The 20,151-nt window shown below is 48.0% G+C and overlaps 1 protein-coding gene across 3 annotated transcripts; it reads left to right on the forward strand.

Annotated features, from left to right (window-relative positions):
- Positions 1-14,753: 14,753 nt before the first annotated feature.
- On the forward strand, positions 14,754-19,388 carry LOC123069968 (uncharacterized). Of its 3 annotated transcripts, XR_006433266.1 has the most exons (6): positions 14,754-14,952; positions 15,071-16,973; positions 17,059-17,151; positions 17,856-17,916; positions 18,001-18,224; positions 18,843-18,862. XR_006433266.1 is itself a non-coding variant. In XM_044492972.1 (5 exons), the coding sequence occupies exons 2-5, from the start codon at positions 15,128-15,130 to the stop codon at positions 18,895-18,897; spliced, it is 2,364 nt and encodes a 787-aa protein (XP_044348907.1). In that variant the 5' UTR covers positions 14,757-14,952; positions 15,071-15,127; the 3' UTR covers positions 18,898-19,388. The 3 variants fall into 3 exon arrangements, 1 of the variants encoding a protein (XP_044348907.1); XR_006433272.1 differs by lacking the exon at positions 18,843-18,862 and having other exon boundaries at positions 17,048-17,151; positions 18,001-18,177; XM_044492972.1 differs by having other exon boundaries at positions 14,757-14,952; positions 15,071-17,151; positions 18,843-19,388.
- The last annotated feature ends 763 nt before the right edge of the window (positions 19,389-20,151 follow it).

Genomic DNA, 20,151 nt, shown 5'->3' on the forward strand with positions numbered 1-20,151 from the left:
ATTTTCTACGCATCACCAAGATCAATCTATGGAGTAATCTAGCAATGAGGGGAAGGGGAGTGCATCTACATACCCTTGTAGATCACTAAGCGGAAGTGTTGCAAGAACACAGATGAAGGAGTCGTACTCGCAGCGATTTAGATCGCGGTTAGCGATTCAGATCGCGGTTGATTCTGATCTAAGCGTCAAACCATGGCGCCTCCATGTTCAACACACGTGCAGTCCGGTGACGTCTCCCACGCCTTGATCCAGCAAGGGGAGAAGGAGAGGTTGGGGAAGACTCCGTCCAGCAGCAGCACGACGGCGTGGTGGTGGTGGAGGAGCGCGGAACTCCAGCAGGGCTTCGCCAAGCACTAGGAGAGACGAGGAGGAAGAGAGGTAGGGCTGCGCCAAGAGGGAGATGATCTCGTGTGTCTTGCAGCCCCCAATACCTCAAGTATATATAGGGGAAGGGGAGGGGCTGCGCCCCCATCTAGGGTTCCCTCCCTAGGGGTGGCGGCAGCCCCAAAACCCATCTAGGGTGGCGGCCAAGGGGGGAGAGAGGGGGCACACCTAGGGTGGGCCTTAAGGCCCATCTGGACCTAGGGTTTGCCCCCTCCCACTCTCCCTTGCGCCTTGGGCCTTGGTGGGGGGCGCACCAGCCCACCTGGGGCTGGTCCCCTCCCACACTTAGCCCACGCAGCCTTCTAGGGCTGGTGGCCCCACCTGGTGGACCCCCGGGACCCTCCCGGTGGTCCCGGTATGTTACCGATAGCACCCGAAACTTTTACGGTGACCAAAACGGGACTTCTCATATATAAATCTTTACCTCCGGACCATTCCGGAACTCCTCGTGACGTCCGGGATCTCATCCGGGACTCCGAACAACATTCTCTAACCGCGTACATACTTTCCCTATAACCCTAGCGTCATTGAACCTTAAGTGTGTAGACCCTACGGGCTCGGGAGTCATGCAGACATGGCCGAGACAACTCTCCGGTCAATAACCAACAGCGGGATCTGGATACCCATGTTGGCTCCCACATGCTCCATGATGATCTCATCGGATGAACCACAATGTCCAGGATTCAATCAATCCCGTATACAATTCCCTTTGTCTACCGGTATATTACTTGCCCGAGATTCGATCATCGGTATCTCGATACCTTGTTCAATCTCGTTACTAGCAAGTCTCTTTACTCGTTCCATAACACATCATCCCGTGATCAACTCCTTGGTCACATTGTCCACATTATGATGATGTCCTACCGAGTGGGCCCAGAGATACCTCTCCGTTACACGGAGTGACAAATCCCAGTCTCGATTCGTGCCAACCCAACAGACACTTTCGGAGATACCTGTAGTGCACCTTTATAGCCACCCAGTTATGTTGTGACGTTTGGCACACCCAAAGCATTCCTACGGTATCTGGGAGTTGCACAATCTCATGGTCTAAGGAAATGATACTTGACATTAGAAAAGCTTTAGCATACGAACTACACGATCTTGTGCTAGGCTTAGGATTGGGTCTTGTCCATCACATCATTCTCCTAATGATGTGATCCCGTTATCAACGACATCCAATGTCCATGGTCAGGAAACCATAACCATCTATTGATCAACGAGCTAGTCAACTAGAGGCTCACTAGGGACATGGTGTTGTCTATGTATCCACACATGTATCTGAGTTTCCTATCAATACAATTCTAGCATGGATAATAAACGATTATCATGAACAAGGAAATATAATAATAACCAATTTATTATTGCCTCTAGGGCATATTTCCAACAGAAACATGAGGTGTTATTTGATTGTCTTCCTTATGAGTGGCGGTCGGGGACGAGCGATGGTCTTTTCCTACCAATCTATCCCCCCTAGGAGCATGCGCGTAGTGCCAAGGTTTTTGATGACTTGTAGATTTTTGCAATAAGTATGTGAGTTCTTTATGACTAATGTTGAGTCCATGGATTATACGCATTCTCACCCTTCCATCCTTGCTAGCCTCTTCGGTACCATGCATTGCCCTTTCTCACATTGAGAGTTGGTGCAAACTTCGCCGGTGCATCCAAACCCCGTGATATGATACGCTCTGTCACACATAAACCTCCTTATATATTCCTCAAAACAGCCACCATACCTACCTATTATGGCATTTCCATAGCCATTCCGAGATATATTGCCATGCAACTTTCCACCATTCAGTTTATCATGACACATTCATCATTGTCATATTGCTTTGCATGATCATGTAGTTGACATCGTATTTGTGGCAAAGCCACCGTTCATAATTTTTCATACATGTCACACTTGATTCATCGCAATCCCGGTACACCGCCGGAGGCATCCATATAGAGTCATACTTTGTTCTAGTATCGAGTTGTAATCATTGAGTTGTAAATAAATAGAAGTATGATGATCATCATTCAATAGAGCATTGTCCCAAAAGAAAGAGAAAGGCCAAAGAAAAAAAAGGCCCAAAAAAGAGAAAATAAATAAAAAGGGGCAATGCTACTATCCTTTTTTTCCACACTTGTGCTTCAAAGTAGCACCATGATCTTCATGATAGAGAGTCTCTTGTTTTGTCACTTTCATATACTAGTGGGAATTTTTCATTATAGAACTTGGCTTGTATATTCCAACAATGGGCCTCCTCAAGTGCCCTAGGTCTTCGTGAGCAAGCAAGTTGGATGCACACCCACTAGTTTCTTTTGTTGAGCTTTCGTACATTTATAGCTCTAGTGCATCCGTTGCATGGCAATCCCTACTCCTTGCATTAACATCAATCGGTGGGCATCTCCATAGCCCATTGATTAGCCTCGTTGATGTGAGACTTTCTCTTTTTTGTCTTCTCCACATAACCCCCCTCATTATATTCTATTCCACCCATAGTGCTATATCCATGGCTCACGCTCATGTATTGCGTGAAAGTTTATGAGTTTGAGATTACTAAAGTATGAAACAATTGCTTGGCTTGTCATTGGGGTTGTGCATGATGAGAGCATTCTTGTGTGATGAAAATGAAACATGACTAAACTATATGATTTTGTAGGGATGAACTTTCTTTAGCCATGTTATTTTGAGAAGACATGATTGCTTAGTTAGTATGCTTGAAGTATTATCATTTTTATGTCAATATGAACTTTTGTCTTGAATCTTCCGGATCTGAATATTCATACCACAATTAAGAAGAATTACATTGAAATTATGCCAACTAGCATTCCACATCAAAAATTCTTTCTTTTATCATTTACCTACTCGAGGACGAGCAGGAATTAAGCTTGGGGATGCTGATACGTCTCCAACGTATCTATAATTTTTGATTGCTCCATGCTATATTATCTACTGTTTTGAATGTTTATGGGCTTTATTATAAACTTTTATATCATTTTTGGGACTAACCTATTAACCCAGAGCCCAGTGCCAGTTTCTGTTTTTACCCTATTTTCGGGTTTCGAAGAAAAGGAAAATCAAACGGAGTCCAATTGACCTGAAACTTCACGGAACTCGTTTTTGGAAAGAAAGAAGCCCAGAAGACTTGGAGTGTACGTCAGGGGATCGGCGAGGAGGTCACGAGGCAGGGGGCGCACCCACCCCCCTGGGCGCGCCCTCCACCCTCGTGAGCCCCTCGTGGCCCCCCTGACATACTTCTTCCGCCTATATATCTCCATATACCCTAAAAACATCCATGAGCACAATAGATCGGGAGTTCCGCCGCCAGAAGCCTCCGTAGCCATCGAAAGCCAATCTAGACCCGTTCCGGCACCCTGCCGGAGGGCGGAATCCTTCTCCGGTGGCCATCTTCATCATCCCGATACTCTCCATGACGAGGAGGGAGTAGTTCTCCCTCGGGGCTGAGGGTATGTACCAGTAGCTATGTGTTTGATCTCTCTCTCTCTCTCTCTCTCTCTCTCTCTCTCTCTCGTGTTCTTGAGGTTATATGATCTTGATGTATCGTGAGCTTTGCTATTATATTTGGATCCTATGATGTTTCTTCCCCCCTCTACTCTCTTATAATGAATTGAGTTTCCTGTTTGAAGTAATCTTATTGGATTGAGTCTTTAAAGATTTGAGAACACTTGATGTATGTCTTGCCGTGCGTATCTGTGGTGACAATGGGATACCACGTGATTCACTTGATGTATGTTTTGGTGATCAACTTGCGGGTTCCGCCCATGAACCTATGCATAGGGTTGGCATACGTTTTCGTCGTGATTCTCCGGTAGAACTTTGGGGCACTCTTTGAGGTCCTATGTGTTGGTTAAATAGATGAATCTGAGATTGTGTGATGCATATCGTATAATCATACCCACGGATACTTGAGGTGACATTGGAGTATCTAGGTGACATTAGGGTTTTGGTTGATTTGTATCTTAAGGTGTTATTCTAGTACGAACTCTAGGGATGTTTGTGACACTTATAGGAATAGCCCAACGGATTGATTGGAAAGAATAACTTTGAGGTGGTTTCGTACCCTACCATAATCTCTTCATTCGTTCTCCGCTATTAGTGACTTTGGAGTGATTCTTTGTTGCATGTTGACGGATAGTTATGTGATCCAATTATGCTATTATTGTTGAGAGGACTTGCACTAGTGAAAGTATGAACCCTAGGCCTTGTTTCAACGCACTGCAATACCGTTTATGCTCACTTTTATCATTAGTTACCTTACTGTTTTTATAATTTCAGATTACAAATACCTTTATCTACTATCCATATACCACATGTATCACCCTCTCTTTGCCGAACTAGTGCACCTATACAATTTACCATTGTATTGGGTGTGTTGGGGACACAAGAGACTCTTTGTTATTTGGTTCCAGGGTTGCTTGAGAGAGACCATCTTCATCCTACGCCTCCTACGGATTGATAAACCTTAGGTCATCCACTTGAGGGAAATTTGCTACTGTCCTACAAACCTCTGCACTTGGAGGCCCAACAACGTCTACAAGAAGAAGGTTGTGTAGTAGACATCATCGACCCGCCCGAAAAGGTGAAGAAGAAGGTGGCCAAGGCGCCAAGGAAGCCGCGGTCAGAGTGCACGACGGAGGAGATCGCCAAGTTGGACGCGGAATCGGCGAAGAGGAGGAGCCGGAGAGCGGTCGTCAAGGTCAATGCCGCCGCGGCCAAGTTCGCTGCCGAGTGCGATGCGATGGAGGCCGCGTGGTGCAAGGCCGCGGTCGACGAGATGGAGGACATCGTCAACAAAGTGCACACCCTCCTCATGCTTGGCATGTGCCGTCCGGCCGGTTTCCCTGCAGCGGCCGTCGGCCCGGCGAGCACAGGCTCGTCGGTCGCCCGGCCTCCGCACTGCCAATCGCCGACGTCGCAGACCACGCCCATATCGACCGGCTTTCCCCCGCCAAGGCACGACGGCCAGACCCGTTTCTCGGGGTCGCCAGACATTGACATGATCACGCCGTCCACACCGCGCCCCTCGGCCGCCATCGACCTCAACGTCACGCCTGGGTCCAGCAGCGGCGGCCGGCCGTCCGTCGAGATGCAAAGAAAGCAAGCACGGGCACTGACGGTGTCCTGGACTATGGGGTACTCACCACGTCATCTCCCGATCTGTTAGATTGAGTCGAGGACCCCCATGGTCGTATACTCATGGGCCAGTTCGGACACCTGCCGCATACATGGAAGATTCCACAAGACTTGGTGATCAAGACAAGGACTCCTCCCCACCGGCGTATTCGGCAAGGACTCTTGTTATCCTAGGCCTCTGGTGCATTATATAAATCGGGGCCAGGCTAGTCGATAGACAATATACAACAATCATACCGTAGGCTAGCTTCTAGGGTTTTAGCCTCTACGATCTCGTGGTAGATCAACTCTTGTAATACTCATATCATCAAGAATAAATCAAGCAGGACGTAGGGTTTTACCTCCATCAAGAGGGCCCGAACCTGGGTAAACATCGTGTCCCCTGCCTCCTGTTACCATCGATCCTAGACGCACAGTTCGGGATCCCCTACCCGAGATCCGCCGGTTTTGACACCGACATTGATGCTTTCATTGAGAGTTTCGCTGTGTGATTGGCAAAAGGATCAATGGCTCGCCCGCAGGTCAACTGCGACGCCAACATCTTCGTCACCGGCTCGACTGGTCACCTTTGCTCGACCGAGGACCGTGTTCCATCTCCGATCGTCATGTTCGGATGGGGCCTTCTTCAACATCAACTCCAATCTCTATCATGATCATAGAGGAGTCATCCATGGAGCTCGAGGGCTCAACGTCACCATTGCCCTCGGGCGGCCGTCCTGTTTTTATGGACAGCGAACTTGTATTCACCGTCACCACCTCCTCGAGCGTAGGTTTGACGATTGCTTCGGTGGAATAGTGCGGAATTACGTCTACAACAGCCATGCAAAATTTCGTCGAGTACCAATGGAGGAATCTCCGACAATCTACGATATACCGGAACCCTATCAAATCTTGACGGGAATCTGGACGAGTTTAGGGCGTGGTCTCCAGAGCCCAGCTCAGAGGTCCTTTGGAAGATTCCACTGTTCATCTACTGCGGAATTCCCATATCTACCACCCCTCCAAATTTCAGCTCGATCCGATGGTTCAAACTCCGGGAATCTTCCGATGAGTGGACCAACTTTCGGATCTGTTTTCTGCGCGAATACGGATACGACCCGAATTCATGTTTCTTTATGAACGTGATATTGGACAACCTTTTTAGAGGAATTCTCTTCTAGGGTATTGTGCATTGTTTTTAAACACGTACCCGTAAATTTTTAAGCCTCCCCTGATGTCATGTTCATCATCATGCTGGTGTCAAACCAGTCCGGCAATATTGCTCCAAGGCTGCCGACCTGCGCTAGACACGTCGTCACTTTGTTGAGCCAAGCTCAACTTCTTCAGATCATCATCTCGGCAAGCCGAACAAGAGTCCGGCATCACGAAGGATAAATCATCACCAACATCGCCGCCCCGCGGATTACACGGAGCGGGCATACCGGCATTGCCGGCCGCACTATTGCTTCTTCAAGCTGGTGTCCATCACGCCGACCTACTTCGACTCATCGGCTGACATCGAGGCTTCGACATCTCAGCTGGACTGGGGGCTTCGCCATCTCTTCATCAACCTACTCCGGGGACTTCTGCGTCACTAGCCGACCAGCTCCGTCACGTTAGCTGGATCGAGTGCTTTGATTCGGCGAGCCAACCTTTGCCAGCATCGCCATGCCATCATCGCCCATCAGGCAATGGGTGTGCGGATCGAGTCCAAATTTTCGGAATCACCTCTCTTCGGATTGCTACAACAAATAAACCAGGTGCTATTAATCCTAGTATTTTTTTTTGCTTGTTGGGGTTTATTTTTCCCAAGAAATTATTACTCTGGTTTGTTCCATCATTTGTACACAGGTCTATCGAATGATGGCCGCACTTACGATAGTCGCGTGGTGGTTCGGTCAGTTTCCGTACATAGTCCGGTGAATGCAGCATCCGAAACTCGGACCGACCTGTGAATTCAGGCTTTGCCACACCTTTACCGCATCACGCCGACGCCCCCACCTTGACTTCGGCACCAGGCCATATTTCTTTTATTACTCACTTTGCATAAATTATTTATTATGCAATGATTTTTTTAATTATTATTATTACTATTATCTCCGGTTTGCACTATTTTTGTGCATAGGAAAATGATCCGGGTTGGGCAGTATCGTCAACTCGGCGTACTGACATACCACGTCACCTCGGCTGGACGGGGGGCTTCGTCAACACTTCATTACCCCATGCCTGGGACTTCGGCATCACTCTGCCGGCCCACATTGACCATGCTATGTCACCACTTTGGAGTGCCGAGCTCTTTGCTCCGCCACCTTGGGACCGGCTTGGGGGATGGAACCTTATCCCGCATCAAGCTCGGGCCGCGTCATCAATACCGAACACATTAACCAGCTAAGTTGCCTTCATGCTTAAAGTTTTATATTTTTAACTTGTGTTCAGTTCGACCAAGCATTATACTTTTTTGGAAAAAAGTTGCTTGTAAAAAATTTCCTTGTCCAAACTTTGTTTGTGACGCACAAATTCAAATAACCTGTTTATTTGGGGGCTTCCTTTATGAAGCTTTTCCTCTTGCATATGATTATACTTGTACGGCTTCGTTCCTTGTTCGTGTATTACGCCACAATATGCACCATATTGACTTAAGCGATTTGCAAGCTGGGTTGCCTGACTCCTGTGCTTACCCCTACGTTCCCGATTGTTCGGCTAGGGAGTAAAGGGAGCAGCTCTGCGATTGTCATGACCGGGTCCTCCGAGCTCTGACCTCAGACTGGATGAAGCCGAAAGCTAGCGCTCTTATTGTTTTCAATCATGGTCGGCACACAACGGAACTCATGAGTACAAAAAATCTATTGCACAATTCTCATAGTAATAATGAGCACCGAAGAAAGGTATCAGTGGGGGTACTATTTTCTTCGAAGATGCTTCTTACACTTCGTCTGTAATATAGCATAAGTTCCCTGAGCGCGCTTTATCTGTTACAGCCTTATGGCCCGGTTGCCTGGTTATCGGAAACACTGTCGATATTCTCGATAGGAGGAGTACATAACACTTTTCGGTCCTTGACCGAAGAGGGAGAAGCCGAGGGTCGGTTAAGACGCGTTTAAAGTTCGGGTGAACAAAGATATGATATAAGTACTTCGGTACATACAATCATTATACATAAAATTCTTACCCAAGTCACTTGGGGGCTCTTAAAATTTATATATGAGCTGTAAATGTGCTTTCTTCTTGGTCGTTGTCAAAACACGACAGAAGCACAATTTTTTCTTTCTCTTCCAATTTTCGGATTGGCACCGAACACTTGATCTTGTTCGGACGTCATGTTTTTACTGACGTTTTTTGGTTTTCCAAGCTTTTTGGCACTTTTAAACTATTTGTGTGTTTTCAGCACAAGTCTCGCAGTGCAACGCCGGACACCTTTAGAGATTCGGCAAAAACATTCTCGGATATTGCTATATATACATCGGTTTCGAATTGTGTCTTCGGTCAATAGTTGGGTTGCCCGGCTCCTGCGCTTGCCTCCTACGTACCGCTTTGTTCGGCTAGGTGTGCAAAGGGAGAACCACTGCGATTGTGCTTCCAGCTCACATGGTTAAGCACCTCAGTGGAGAAAGCCGAAAACTGACTGTCACAACAAGCGTAAACTGGTCAGCGATCCGATGACTGTGTTAAATGACGGGCCATTCATAACAATGGCCGAAGTGTTTACGGCTTGACCCCGACTGTCGCCGAACACTACTGGGGGCTATTAACTGGCCTCCCAAACTAAATCCTCGATATTTTACTCTTACATTAGAGCTGAGGTTTTATAATCATGCTTAGCATGACAACACAAAGAAAGAAACCGATAGCGGGACTATTTTCTTTGGAAGACATTTCTTATATTAAACAGTAATATAACATATCTCTCTGCGTACCTTTGTTTATAAAACCATATGGCCAGATTGCCTTGTTTGTCGTAAATCTTTGCCCTCATAAAGGCTTTATAAAGTAGGACAAACACTCCTCGGCTACTAGCCGAGGAGGTGGAAGCCGATGGTCGGTCAACAAAGTTTTGTACAATGCGGATCCAAGCATTAATGATGTAAAGTACTTGGATACATAGAGTCATTACACATAATTTGTGATTTTACTATGGATATCGATCCTTAATTCGGCCACCCGTGCCCGCACTAAGGCTCGGGGGCTACTGGGCTTCGGGCTTATTATTTACAAATATTAGAGGGGCACATCGATCCCCTGATCTGGTGTTGCCACCCGACCAGTGTCTCGGGGGCTACTGCATTGCATGTCCAATGCAGAAAATTTTATGTGCAATAAAGTTTCCGAGGAGATTTTGATCCTCAGGTTGGTCGGCCGCACCCAACCTGAGTCTCGAGGACTGAGCATGCCGCTTTTTGTGTCCCGAAGTATTCTGCCGAGTTAGGACTTGATCCTCAGGCCGATTTTGCAAATCAACCTGAGTCTCAGCGGCTACTGGGATCAGCGGTCTTACGTCATCCTTCAGGTGCATCTTGGGTTTTTAGACCGATACACACCTTGAGGGCTACTGGCTGTATATCTCGGCAAAGGATAAATTGCACCAATAAAAATATTGACAAAAAATCGTCCCACAGTCGGGGTGGTGCACCATCTCGGAAGCAGTCCGGCATAAAGCTCGGGCGCTAGTGGCTGGCTCCATAGAGGGCATTTCCGGCATTAAGCTCGGCTAAACTCCTTCAACTTTTTTGTACCAAGATGATCTATGACATCTTGGATATAGTCCGGCGTTGGAGCTTGGACACAGTCCGGCGTTGGAGCTCGGATACATTTTGGCGTTGGACCTCGGAAGCAGTCCGGCATTGGTGCTCGGCTGTAAAAGATACCTCGAATGCAGTCCGGCTGTAAAATAACAAGGCATTGATAAAGGCCGGAAACTTAAAGGGGCTCCTCGGATACCCGACGTATAAACTTGTCGAATGCATTTCGGTGATCCTCAAGATCGAAGATGAGAAGATTTGTTGAACCAGTTTTCAAGACCGACAACTGAAGATGAAGAATAGTTCGGAAGAATCGAGGAGCGTCTCTAACTTGAAGACCGGTTGAAGGGGCTACTGACGGTGTCCTGGACTAGGGGGTACTCACCACGTCATCTCCCAATCTGTTAGATTGGGTCGAGGACCCCCATGGTCGTATACTCATGGGCCAGTTCGGACAGCTGCCGCATACATGGAAGATTCCACAAGACTTGGTGATCAAGACAAGGACTCCTCCCCACCGGCGTATTCGCCTAGGACTCTTGTTATCCTAGGCCTCTGGTGCATTATATAAACCGGGGCCAGGCTAGTCGATAGACAATATACAGACAATCATACCATAGGCTAGCTTCTAGGGTTTAGCCTCTCCGATCTCGTGGTAGATCAACTCTTGTAATACTCATATCATCAATATCAATCAAGCAGGACGTAGGGTATTACCTCCATCAAGAGGGCCCGAACCTGGGTAAACATCGTGTCCCCCGCCTCCTGTTACCATCGATCCTAGACGCACAGTTCGGGACCCCCTACTCGAGATCCGCCGGTTTTGACACCGACAGGCACCATTCACGGGCACCATGCCGTCCCCCACGTCTTATTTGACGGAATGCCAACACCAATGCCACCGGTCAACGACCCCTTCTACAACCAGTTCATGGAGGATGTGATCTACGAGGGTGGGCAGGGCCGTGCCTATGACCCCGACGAGACCCAAAGTTAGGATGGCCGCGCCCAGTACGTTCCTGATGAAGAGGCCGACGACCGTGCTGACTACGACCATGGTGACTCGTGGCATGAAGACGATGACATCTATTGCGAAGGTGATGGTGATGAAGAAGAAAGCAATGCCATTGATATTGGTGGCTAGCCATTGTTCATCAACGAGCTCACCCAAAGAGCGGAAGCACAAAAGAGGAGCAAGAGCATTCACACAGGTTCATATACACAAGATGAGGAAAAGTTGATTTGCCAATGTTGGATGGAGATTAGCCAAGATCCGAAGACCGGCGCGCAACAAAAGGGCCTTGTTTTTTGGACGAGAGTCCACAAAACATTTCATGAAAGGAAGATGTTTGAGCCCTACCAAATGACAAGCAACCGTGGCATCACCTCGATTCAAAAGAGGTGGTTGTTCATCCAACAAGAGTGTAACAAGTATTGCTTCGCATTTGAGAGCATTGAAGCACGGCCCGTGAGTGGTCTCGGCGTTGGGGACATGGTATGCTCTCCTTATCCTAGTCCTTTTCCTTGCTACGGCCATGTGAGACTTCGGCCTTGTATATGTTTGCATGTTCAATTGTTGTTGATCATGTGGTGTAGGCATTTCAATCTTTGGAAGCATTCAAGGCCCGACACAATGACAAGCCATTCACTCTTACGCATTGTTGGACGATCATCAACAATTGCCCTAAGTTCAAGGATCAATACCGTGAACTTCAAAGAAAGAGAGGCAAGAAGACGACCAAGTTCGCCGGAGGTGGAGATGACGAGGCGTTGAAGAGGCCGAGGGGCAAGACCAACTTCAAGGTGGACGACATACGTGATGCCTCATCCATGGCCTTGCATGACACTTTGCATGGCATGGTGTCTCAAAAGGATATGAGGGACGAGAAGAAGCGGCAAAGCAAGGACGAGCAAATGAAGCAATACCTAGACCTTCAAAGGAAAAAGCTTGAGATGGAGGAGGCGGCCAAGAGGAGGAAGATTGACATGGAGGAGGCGTCCCGGCAAAGGCAGCTCGACATCGAGGCCGCCAATGTCTCAGCCAGGCAGAGGCAGCTCGACATTGAGGCCACCAATGCCGCAACCAAAGCAAAGGAGGTGGTCCTTGCGATCATGAGCGTGGACTTGCCCAAGATGAGCGAGAAGACGAGGGCCTGGTTTGAGGCCAGGCAGAAGGAGATGTTCGACGCCAACGGCCTGAACTAGGTTGTCCAATCGACCGTGGCCGTTCTTTTTGGAGGCTGGCATGGGTGCCACCCGCCCGTTGGGCTGCTGGCTGTGTGCCGGCGAGTAAAACATTCATTTTGGAGGCCGGCTGTGTTGCCGGCGATGGACGTGTATGCCGCTGACCTGATGAACTAGGGCTTGGGATTTGAAACGTTGCTCTCTTTTTAAAATGGAGGCGGACAAAATGGGGCAAACGGATGCGGCCGCGCGCTGGGCGCACGGCCACCGCATCCCAGGACATGCCTGGAGACGATCCCATTGTCCTATCCAAACAGATAGAATCCGGACAAAACGGACGTCCGTTTGGGGTCGCGCGGTTGAGTTGGCCTTAGTACCTATATTTTGTATTTAGTTGCAATAAGTTGTTTAGGGTGCTCTTTTGTATTGTTCGGTCGTTGTCGTCTGCTGCTGTTTGCTGTCATGTTGGCCTGATGTAATCTTTGTTGGCTTCGTTAATTCAAAATCGGATGCTTTTTAAACCTTTTTTTCCCTCTAAAAATCGGTGTCCGGTATTGGACCGAGGGGATTTGTCATCTAGACGACCGACGACAGCGGCAACAAGGTGTGACGCCCATGAAACGTCCGGGGACGGACTCGTCGGCGGGGGCGGGGGCGGGGGCGGAGGCCGAGGTGGAGGAGAGTGAGGAGCGACGTGCACCACCGCAACTTTAAATTAGTTGATCCGTTTTGTCAGCCTCGGCGCTCGCACCGTACGTGTTAGGTGCCTCTGCCTCGCTGGTTTCCTGCCGCCCAGCCATGCGTTGCACACATATTTCTTGACAGCACGCTTTCAGAGTCACACAGAGGTGTTGAGTCCATCTCAGTGCTACAGTTTCTTGATATCTCGGTAGCACCAATTTTTTCCTTGGAGCGCACTGCACCACTGTTACGATCTTTGCAAGATGCGGGGCCAGATGATCCAGCAATTAGGCACAAAAAACAGCCAGGAAATTGTACTGTCACTGCATTGTTTATGATGAGTACCAGTGCCTAGCATTGCTCATACACACGATACACATGTGTTAGGCAGGCTCTCGACAGTTGCCACTGAACACCTAAAACGTCCTGCGCCGAGCATCGATCATGCTGGCGCCGACTTGTTTAATCGGTCTCTCTCAGGGACATCGATACAAGACAGATAGGATTAACCTGACGGACAAACTGTATTAAATCATACTGTATTAATAATCATAAGCAAAGCAAAGCGGAGAAGGAGGAGGGAACGGACCACATGCATGCATGCGCGAGTGAGTGAGTGTTTAGGCGCATATATTCGTCTGCTTTCCCTTGTCGTTGACAAATATCATTGCTTCCATTATACTACAAAAAATACTACTAACCCACACCACCGATTTTCCGTCTCCTTTTGAGATGCTCACACCACACCACACCACGCCGCACCGCCACTGATTGATTTGATTGCTGGTACGTACGCAGCGCTAGTGGTGGCCGGTGGTATTATTGACGCCGGGAGAGAGCTAATAACTAAAATTCAGATTCAGACCCAACAGCAATATCAACCGAAACGACGGAGCCTATCATTAGCCTACGCGCCATGATCGATTGATTAATCACGGGAAAAAAGAAACTTATACATCACATATATAATTACACGAACAAACATCTCTGGGGTCTTTGTCATGGAGCGCATTGCTCTTACCGAGCATGACAAATGGTTGGTCGATTTGCCAAGAGTTTTGAAAAATGCAGAAAAGGATTTCAGGTGAGGGCATCCACCCCTATGAGCGCACACACGCACACCCTATCCTTATTAGCACCTTTGAAAGACTGAGCCGGTATATCATCTTGAAATTTACAAAGTCACTGTAGACACTTCGTCGTCGACGGAAACGTAACCCTAGTGGGATGGGGATATCAAAATCCCTCTAACCATCTAAACCACAGGTTGGTTCGCGAGGGCACGGGCTGATACAATTAATTATCAATACCAACCGAAAGTTATGGGTTAACAGTGTTGCTTGGAGTAATACTACGTTTCTTGCGAGTACACTTTCTATCATAAATTTCCTGACGAATTTGTTGCGAGCAGTACTGATTAACCCATGCTACTCTTCTATAGCAACAAATGCGCGTGGCATTAGTCAAGCAACCCCATCTGGACGCCCCGTTCTGCCCGTGGGCCCCACGCGTCAGTCAGCCCTCCAACTGGAACACGCGGTTCCGCCGAACTCTGCCGGAATATCGCGCTCATGACCTCAACAGTTTAACATATTGCAGACAGATCCCTGGCAGGTCACACCAGTACATAGCCGCTCTTCCACTTGCCCCCCTCCTCGTCCTCCTCGCCGCGGCCACTCCGCCACCACGCTGCCTCGCCGCCCTCCCTCGCCAATGCCGACCCGCCTCCTCCTCGCCGCCGCCGCGAAGCTCTGACGGAGACCCGGAGGCGCCGCCGCCGCGTGCCCCGCGCCGTAGCCTCTGTGCCGCCGCCGAGCGCCGTCACGAGCTCTCCGATTGCGCGTCGAGGTAACCGCCGCCGCCGCCTCTCCCTGCCATCGCTGTTCAAGGCTCTCTACGACGTATACTAACTATTATCTTCCGTCGGTATTCTCTGATCCGTCGCGATATCTTGCGGATTCTGCAGATTTCTGCAACCGCTTTACGGTTCTTGGTTCCGTGGAAGGGGGGAGAATCCGGCGCCATGGGGAGCGAGCCCAAGGAGATGAAGTACAGGCGGAGGGCGAGGGCGCCCGAGCCGGGGGACTACGGGCAATGCGGCGGCGCCGACCGGGGCGGCGCGGTGGACTGGGCCGCGCTCAAGCAGCAGGACCCGGCGGAGCTGCTCCGGAAGCTGGACGAGATACGGGACCAGATCACCCGGTCCTGCGAGGCCGCGGGGCCGCGGGGAGCGGAGCCGCCGCAGCACCGCATGGGCCGGGGCGCCGTCTCCATGCGCCACTCGCACGCCGACCCTCTGCCGCCCCCGCCGGGCCGTGGTGCGCCGCCGGAGTACTACCGCTCCTCGCGCCACGCCGGCCGGTACGGGCAAGGCGGGCCGCTGAGCTCGTACGACCAGCGGTCCGTGTGCGATGACAGGTACGCGAGGCAGCCCAGCGGGAGGTTCCGGCAGCCGCGCCCGGAGGGGCAGTGGGAGGGCTACGGGTACGGCGGCCACCACAGCTCGTGCCAGTGCGCACAGTGCGTGCACGCCCAGCGGGCCATGCCGCCGCAGGAGGAGAGCATTCCGATGGCGAGGTTCTTCGCGGGGCAGCAGAGGCCGCCGTACCAGTTCGACAGGTCCGCCTCGTCGATATCGTCAGAGTATGACCGGCGGTCGGTGGCTTCGTCGCTCTACTCGCACCTTTCGATGTCCAAGAGAAGGGTGGAGTACTTCAGCAAGAGGGCAGATAGCTTCTGCCGGCCGACGAAGGGTGGCGCGCCGTTCGTCGTCTGCAGCTCCTGTAACCAACTTCTTCAGCTACCTCCTGGGAAATGCACATCACCGAAGCAGAATCGGGTTCAGTGTGGCTCCTGCTCAGAGGTTGTTACTTTCGATTTCAAGCCTAAAGGAGTGAAAGTTCATCCGGTGATCCCATCATCATCTTTTAGTGTGCCAAAAAGTGTGAGAAGCTCCGATCGCCGGGCTCCTCAAAATTCTGGGTGGTATCCATATGAGGATGATGACACTTCCAGTTTCGGTAGCTATCGACAGAAGCAGAATTTTTCCGACAATCTGTCGCAGTCTTCCACAGGAAGCTATGGCAGCAGCACAAACAAAGAGCGCGGGCCAAACAAGATCAGTCAGGTAAAATCTGTTTCTGTCAGCAAGTCTAGATTTGCAGATAGCCCAAAAGATATATTATGTCAAGGAGATGCAGACAGTCAGGTCGAAGCTTCAGTTGTTCGCACAATCAGTCCACAAGCCCCAATTTTAGAGGATAAACTTGTTGATCCCTTTTCCAGCCAGCAAAATGATTGCAGTGGTGGGGATCAAATCAAGAGCAAGAGGTATGGCTTAAATAGCAAAGGAAACTTTGATGTTCGAGGTGAGAGGATTGATGTGAAATGTGAACAAAAGAGCAATGGAAGTCGGAAGGATGGATTTAGTGGAGAAACCGCGAAGAAAACATATGGACAGAAATATCTCAAACAACTTAATGCTAGTTGTCCTGATGGTCACATTGGTAACAAGAACCCGCGGAAGGCCAATAGTGATGATAGCAGGAGCAGCAGCCTCGAAGATGAAGCTACAAGCAAAAGGTATGAAGGAAAGAGCAAACAAGATGACAACAACTTTGGAGTTCAAGGCGTTAATAAGAGATACGACAACTGCAGCAAGGAAGGTTATAACAATGCGTTTGGATTCGATAGCATAACTAAGACATGTGATGAAGAGAGCATAGAAGATGATTGTGCTAAATCACTGTCCTCAAACGGTGAAAATGCCAAGAGAGTGGGCAAAAATGAGTCATCGGTCAGTGAGCGAACAAATACTAGTTCTCATGTTTCTTCTGATGCTGGGCTAGATGAAATTCAATCTTCAGCTGGTAAGAGTGGGGATTCATCATTTTTTGGTGGTTTCTTAAAGAAAGGTTTCAAGGATCTTTCTTTATTCAACCAGTCTATGGACAGTGTCAAGGTTTCCATCAACGGTCATCCAATCTCTGAGCGTGCTCTTCGTAAGGCGGAGAAAAAAGCTGGTCCTGTTAGCCCTGGTTCATATTGGTAAGTCATTTCCTCTAATTGGAATTCAGAACGTGTGCTGTATTTGCAGCATATGCTGTATATCCTGTTGCCTTAGTTCATCGTTTACTCTAGCATCATCTGCCCAGAACACACACTTTTCTTACCTAAGGGTGCTGCCACAATCAAGAGACAAATAAATTGATCTGTATTCTCCTTCTGAATAAATATGGTTTAGCGGTGAGAATCATGATGAAGTATACTGACCCACTGTTATAAAATGATCATGCCTGATTCCACTGCATAACTATGTAATCTTGCCTTTCATAATCTAAAGAAAGAAGGAATGCTTTGCTTTTTTAGCCAAATTGGCCACTTCATCTTGAAATGATCACTTGGCTAGTTTGTACATTCTTTCATAGACTTTATAGATTCTGGTTCATCAATGATTTGTATTCTTTAGTGATTGCTCCAGTAAATGCTACTAGCTCAAAATTAGACACCATATGACTTTCATGCCTGTCTGCCTTTAACCAGACGCAACGATCTGATTTGTATACTGAAAAGTCAGATACAAATTCATGATAAAATAGTTTGTACAATGTTACCATGTAGCTATTTTATAAATTATAACTTGTTGCAATTCCGTTAGATCTTCAGCACGTTTACAGTTACATTTAATTCACAGGCATTGGAAACATCTTTAAAGCAAGGTAATATAGTGTTTTCTCTCTTTGGTAATTCAGGTATGACCAACGTGCTGGATTTTGGGGTGTCATGGGGCACGAGTGTAGCGGCATTATCCCTGTAAGCTGAGTCTTTTCCATGGGATGCTTTCCCTAGAACTGCATGTATGCAAGACATAACCTTGACCGGTCTCTCATTTTGCAGCCATTTATAAAAGAATTCAGTTATTCAATGCCCAAGAATTGTGCTGGTGGGACTACTGGAGTGCTTGTAAATGGAAGAGAACTTCATCAGAAAGATTTCGATTTGCTTGTAAAGAGAGGCCTTCAACGTTTCTCTGAAAAATCATATACCGTTGATATCTCAGGAACTGTGACTGATGCTACAACTGGCGACAAATTACGCAGCCTTGGAAAGCTTGCTCCTACGTAAGTTCTCCTTTACAGACTGCATTTCCTCCAGAAGAGTGGGCTATATCTATATGTATGTTTTTGCTATCCTCGTATAAAAGGAAACTTCAACTCATTTTGAAGTCAACACTGGTGCAACATTGTGCCCAAGTAGTTTTTGGTTTCTACATATCTAAACTCTTCGGTAAAATTTCCCTGGCATTAGTAATTTGTATTTGACAAATCATCTAATGGCTTAATCAATTACCCCCCTGTGATTCACTACTCGAGATGGATTGCCTAATAGCAGGGGACTGCCTGTAATAGGCCAAAGTCAGTGTTGTCTCATGCCTTCTTTGACCATTTTTTGCTGTGGTTATTTTAAACCTTTTGCTCAATCGTTGTTTGTTTTCTACACGAAAGAAATTACTGATATCATGTGAACTTGTGCAAGGTTGTCACTTTGGTCGTCATACGGAAACGTGCAAGCATTATGTTAGAACTTTTTATTGATTTTAGCCACAACTTGTCTCAACTCTGAGTACCATGTATTTAACCTCTTAAAATTCTATCTTGATCAGCAAATTGTCTTTATCAATTTCCTCTAAACCATGTTTTCTTGGTCATACACTAACGATTTCAATTTTCAAATGCCAGAATCGAGAAGATGAAACGCGGTTTTGGCATGCACGTCCCTGAAGAGATAAGTTAGCACTCTATGACAGTCTATGATGATGTCTCCTTCATTTCCTACCCCCACCCTACCCCACCAGAAAGCTGCATTTTGCGAGCTAAATCTTTGGACTCTGCTATGGAAGAGAGCCTTCTAGACCATACTACTTCTTGTGGCCTGGCTGTGCGGCAGCATCAATAATACTCCCAGGAAAGGAAAACCTATTTCCACACACTCCATTCCTTTACTTGAGATATATCTCGTGATGGTATATTCGGGCAGAGGTGTAGCTCCAAGTTCCTCCTGTTGTGTTGTTTCTCGTCCCCATCTACTGCATATGTTCTTGAAGCAGTTCTCCCTCGGCATTAGGAAGGCATTGGAATGTACCAGTATATGTCTTTTGTGGGGTTGTAATACACTGGTAGAATATTTCTACCTGTAGAACCAACTGTAAATATCTATCTCTCCTATGCCACCTCTGCTGGGGTGGCTGGTGTGTGCTTTCTGAAATGCAAATCCTGGTTTGTACACCTGTCTTGTGTCCGAGAATCACAATTATCTGTCAGTTTGGAACATGGTTGGAAATTGGAGTGCTATAGTAACATGGTGTACATACATACTGCTGCAACTCTGTTTTTTGTACTGCTGTTCTTCTTGTCTGAAGAGCAGGAGCCGCCAAATCCTTTCCGTTCTCCCGGTCAATGTTGCCGGCACATGGGAAAGGGTGGAAGCTGAAGTGAATACAACCTGCATGTTTGAATCATCTGAGTCAGCATATCTTTTTGTTTTAATCCGAGTCAAGCTGACACGTCATGCGGAAATTGGATCTTGCTATACAGTCAGAGATGATCAGTCCGATCTTCAGTTGTCTTGCTTACCGGGCTGCTGACATTTTATCGCCGCGCGCTTTTCTTCTTCTTCTTCTTCGAGGATACTGATGTTTATTCACCGGAGAGGAAACACAACGTATGCCTGGGAAGCGTTCGTTCGAACAACACTCCACGGACTTTTGCTCCAGCTGATATCTAGGACTCGGTCAGCCTCTCAACTGCCCTATCTGTCAGGACGTAGTCCAACTTTGACCGAGTTGCAATGGGCCAATGACCAGACTACATGGATGAAAACTGTTTGTTTTATCTTCTTTTCAACAATTGAGTGGGACTAGTGTTGTTATACTATGATTCATTCATCTTTGAAAATGCCTATCTTCATAGTAATTTATATACTATTTGACTTCCAGTCAGGCCGGTGGTAGCCGCCGGCGCCCGCTTCTCCATGTTATATATCCCCTTC

This window comes from Triticum aestivum, chromosome 1A (genome assembly GCF_018294505.1).
Source record: "Triticum aestivum cultivar Chinese Spring chromosome 1A, IWGSC CS RefSeq v2.1, whole genome shotgun sequence".
NCBI lineage: Eukaryota > Viridiplantae > Streptophyta > Magnoliopsida > Poales > Poaceae > Triticum > Triticum aestivum.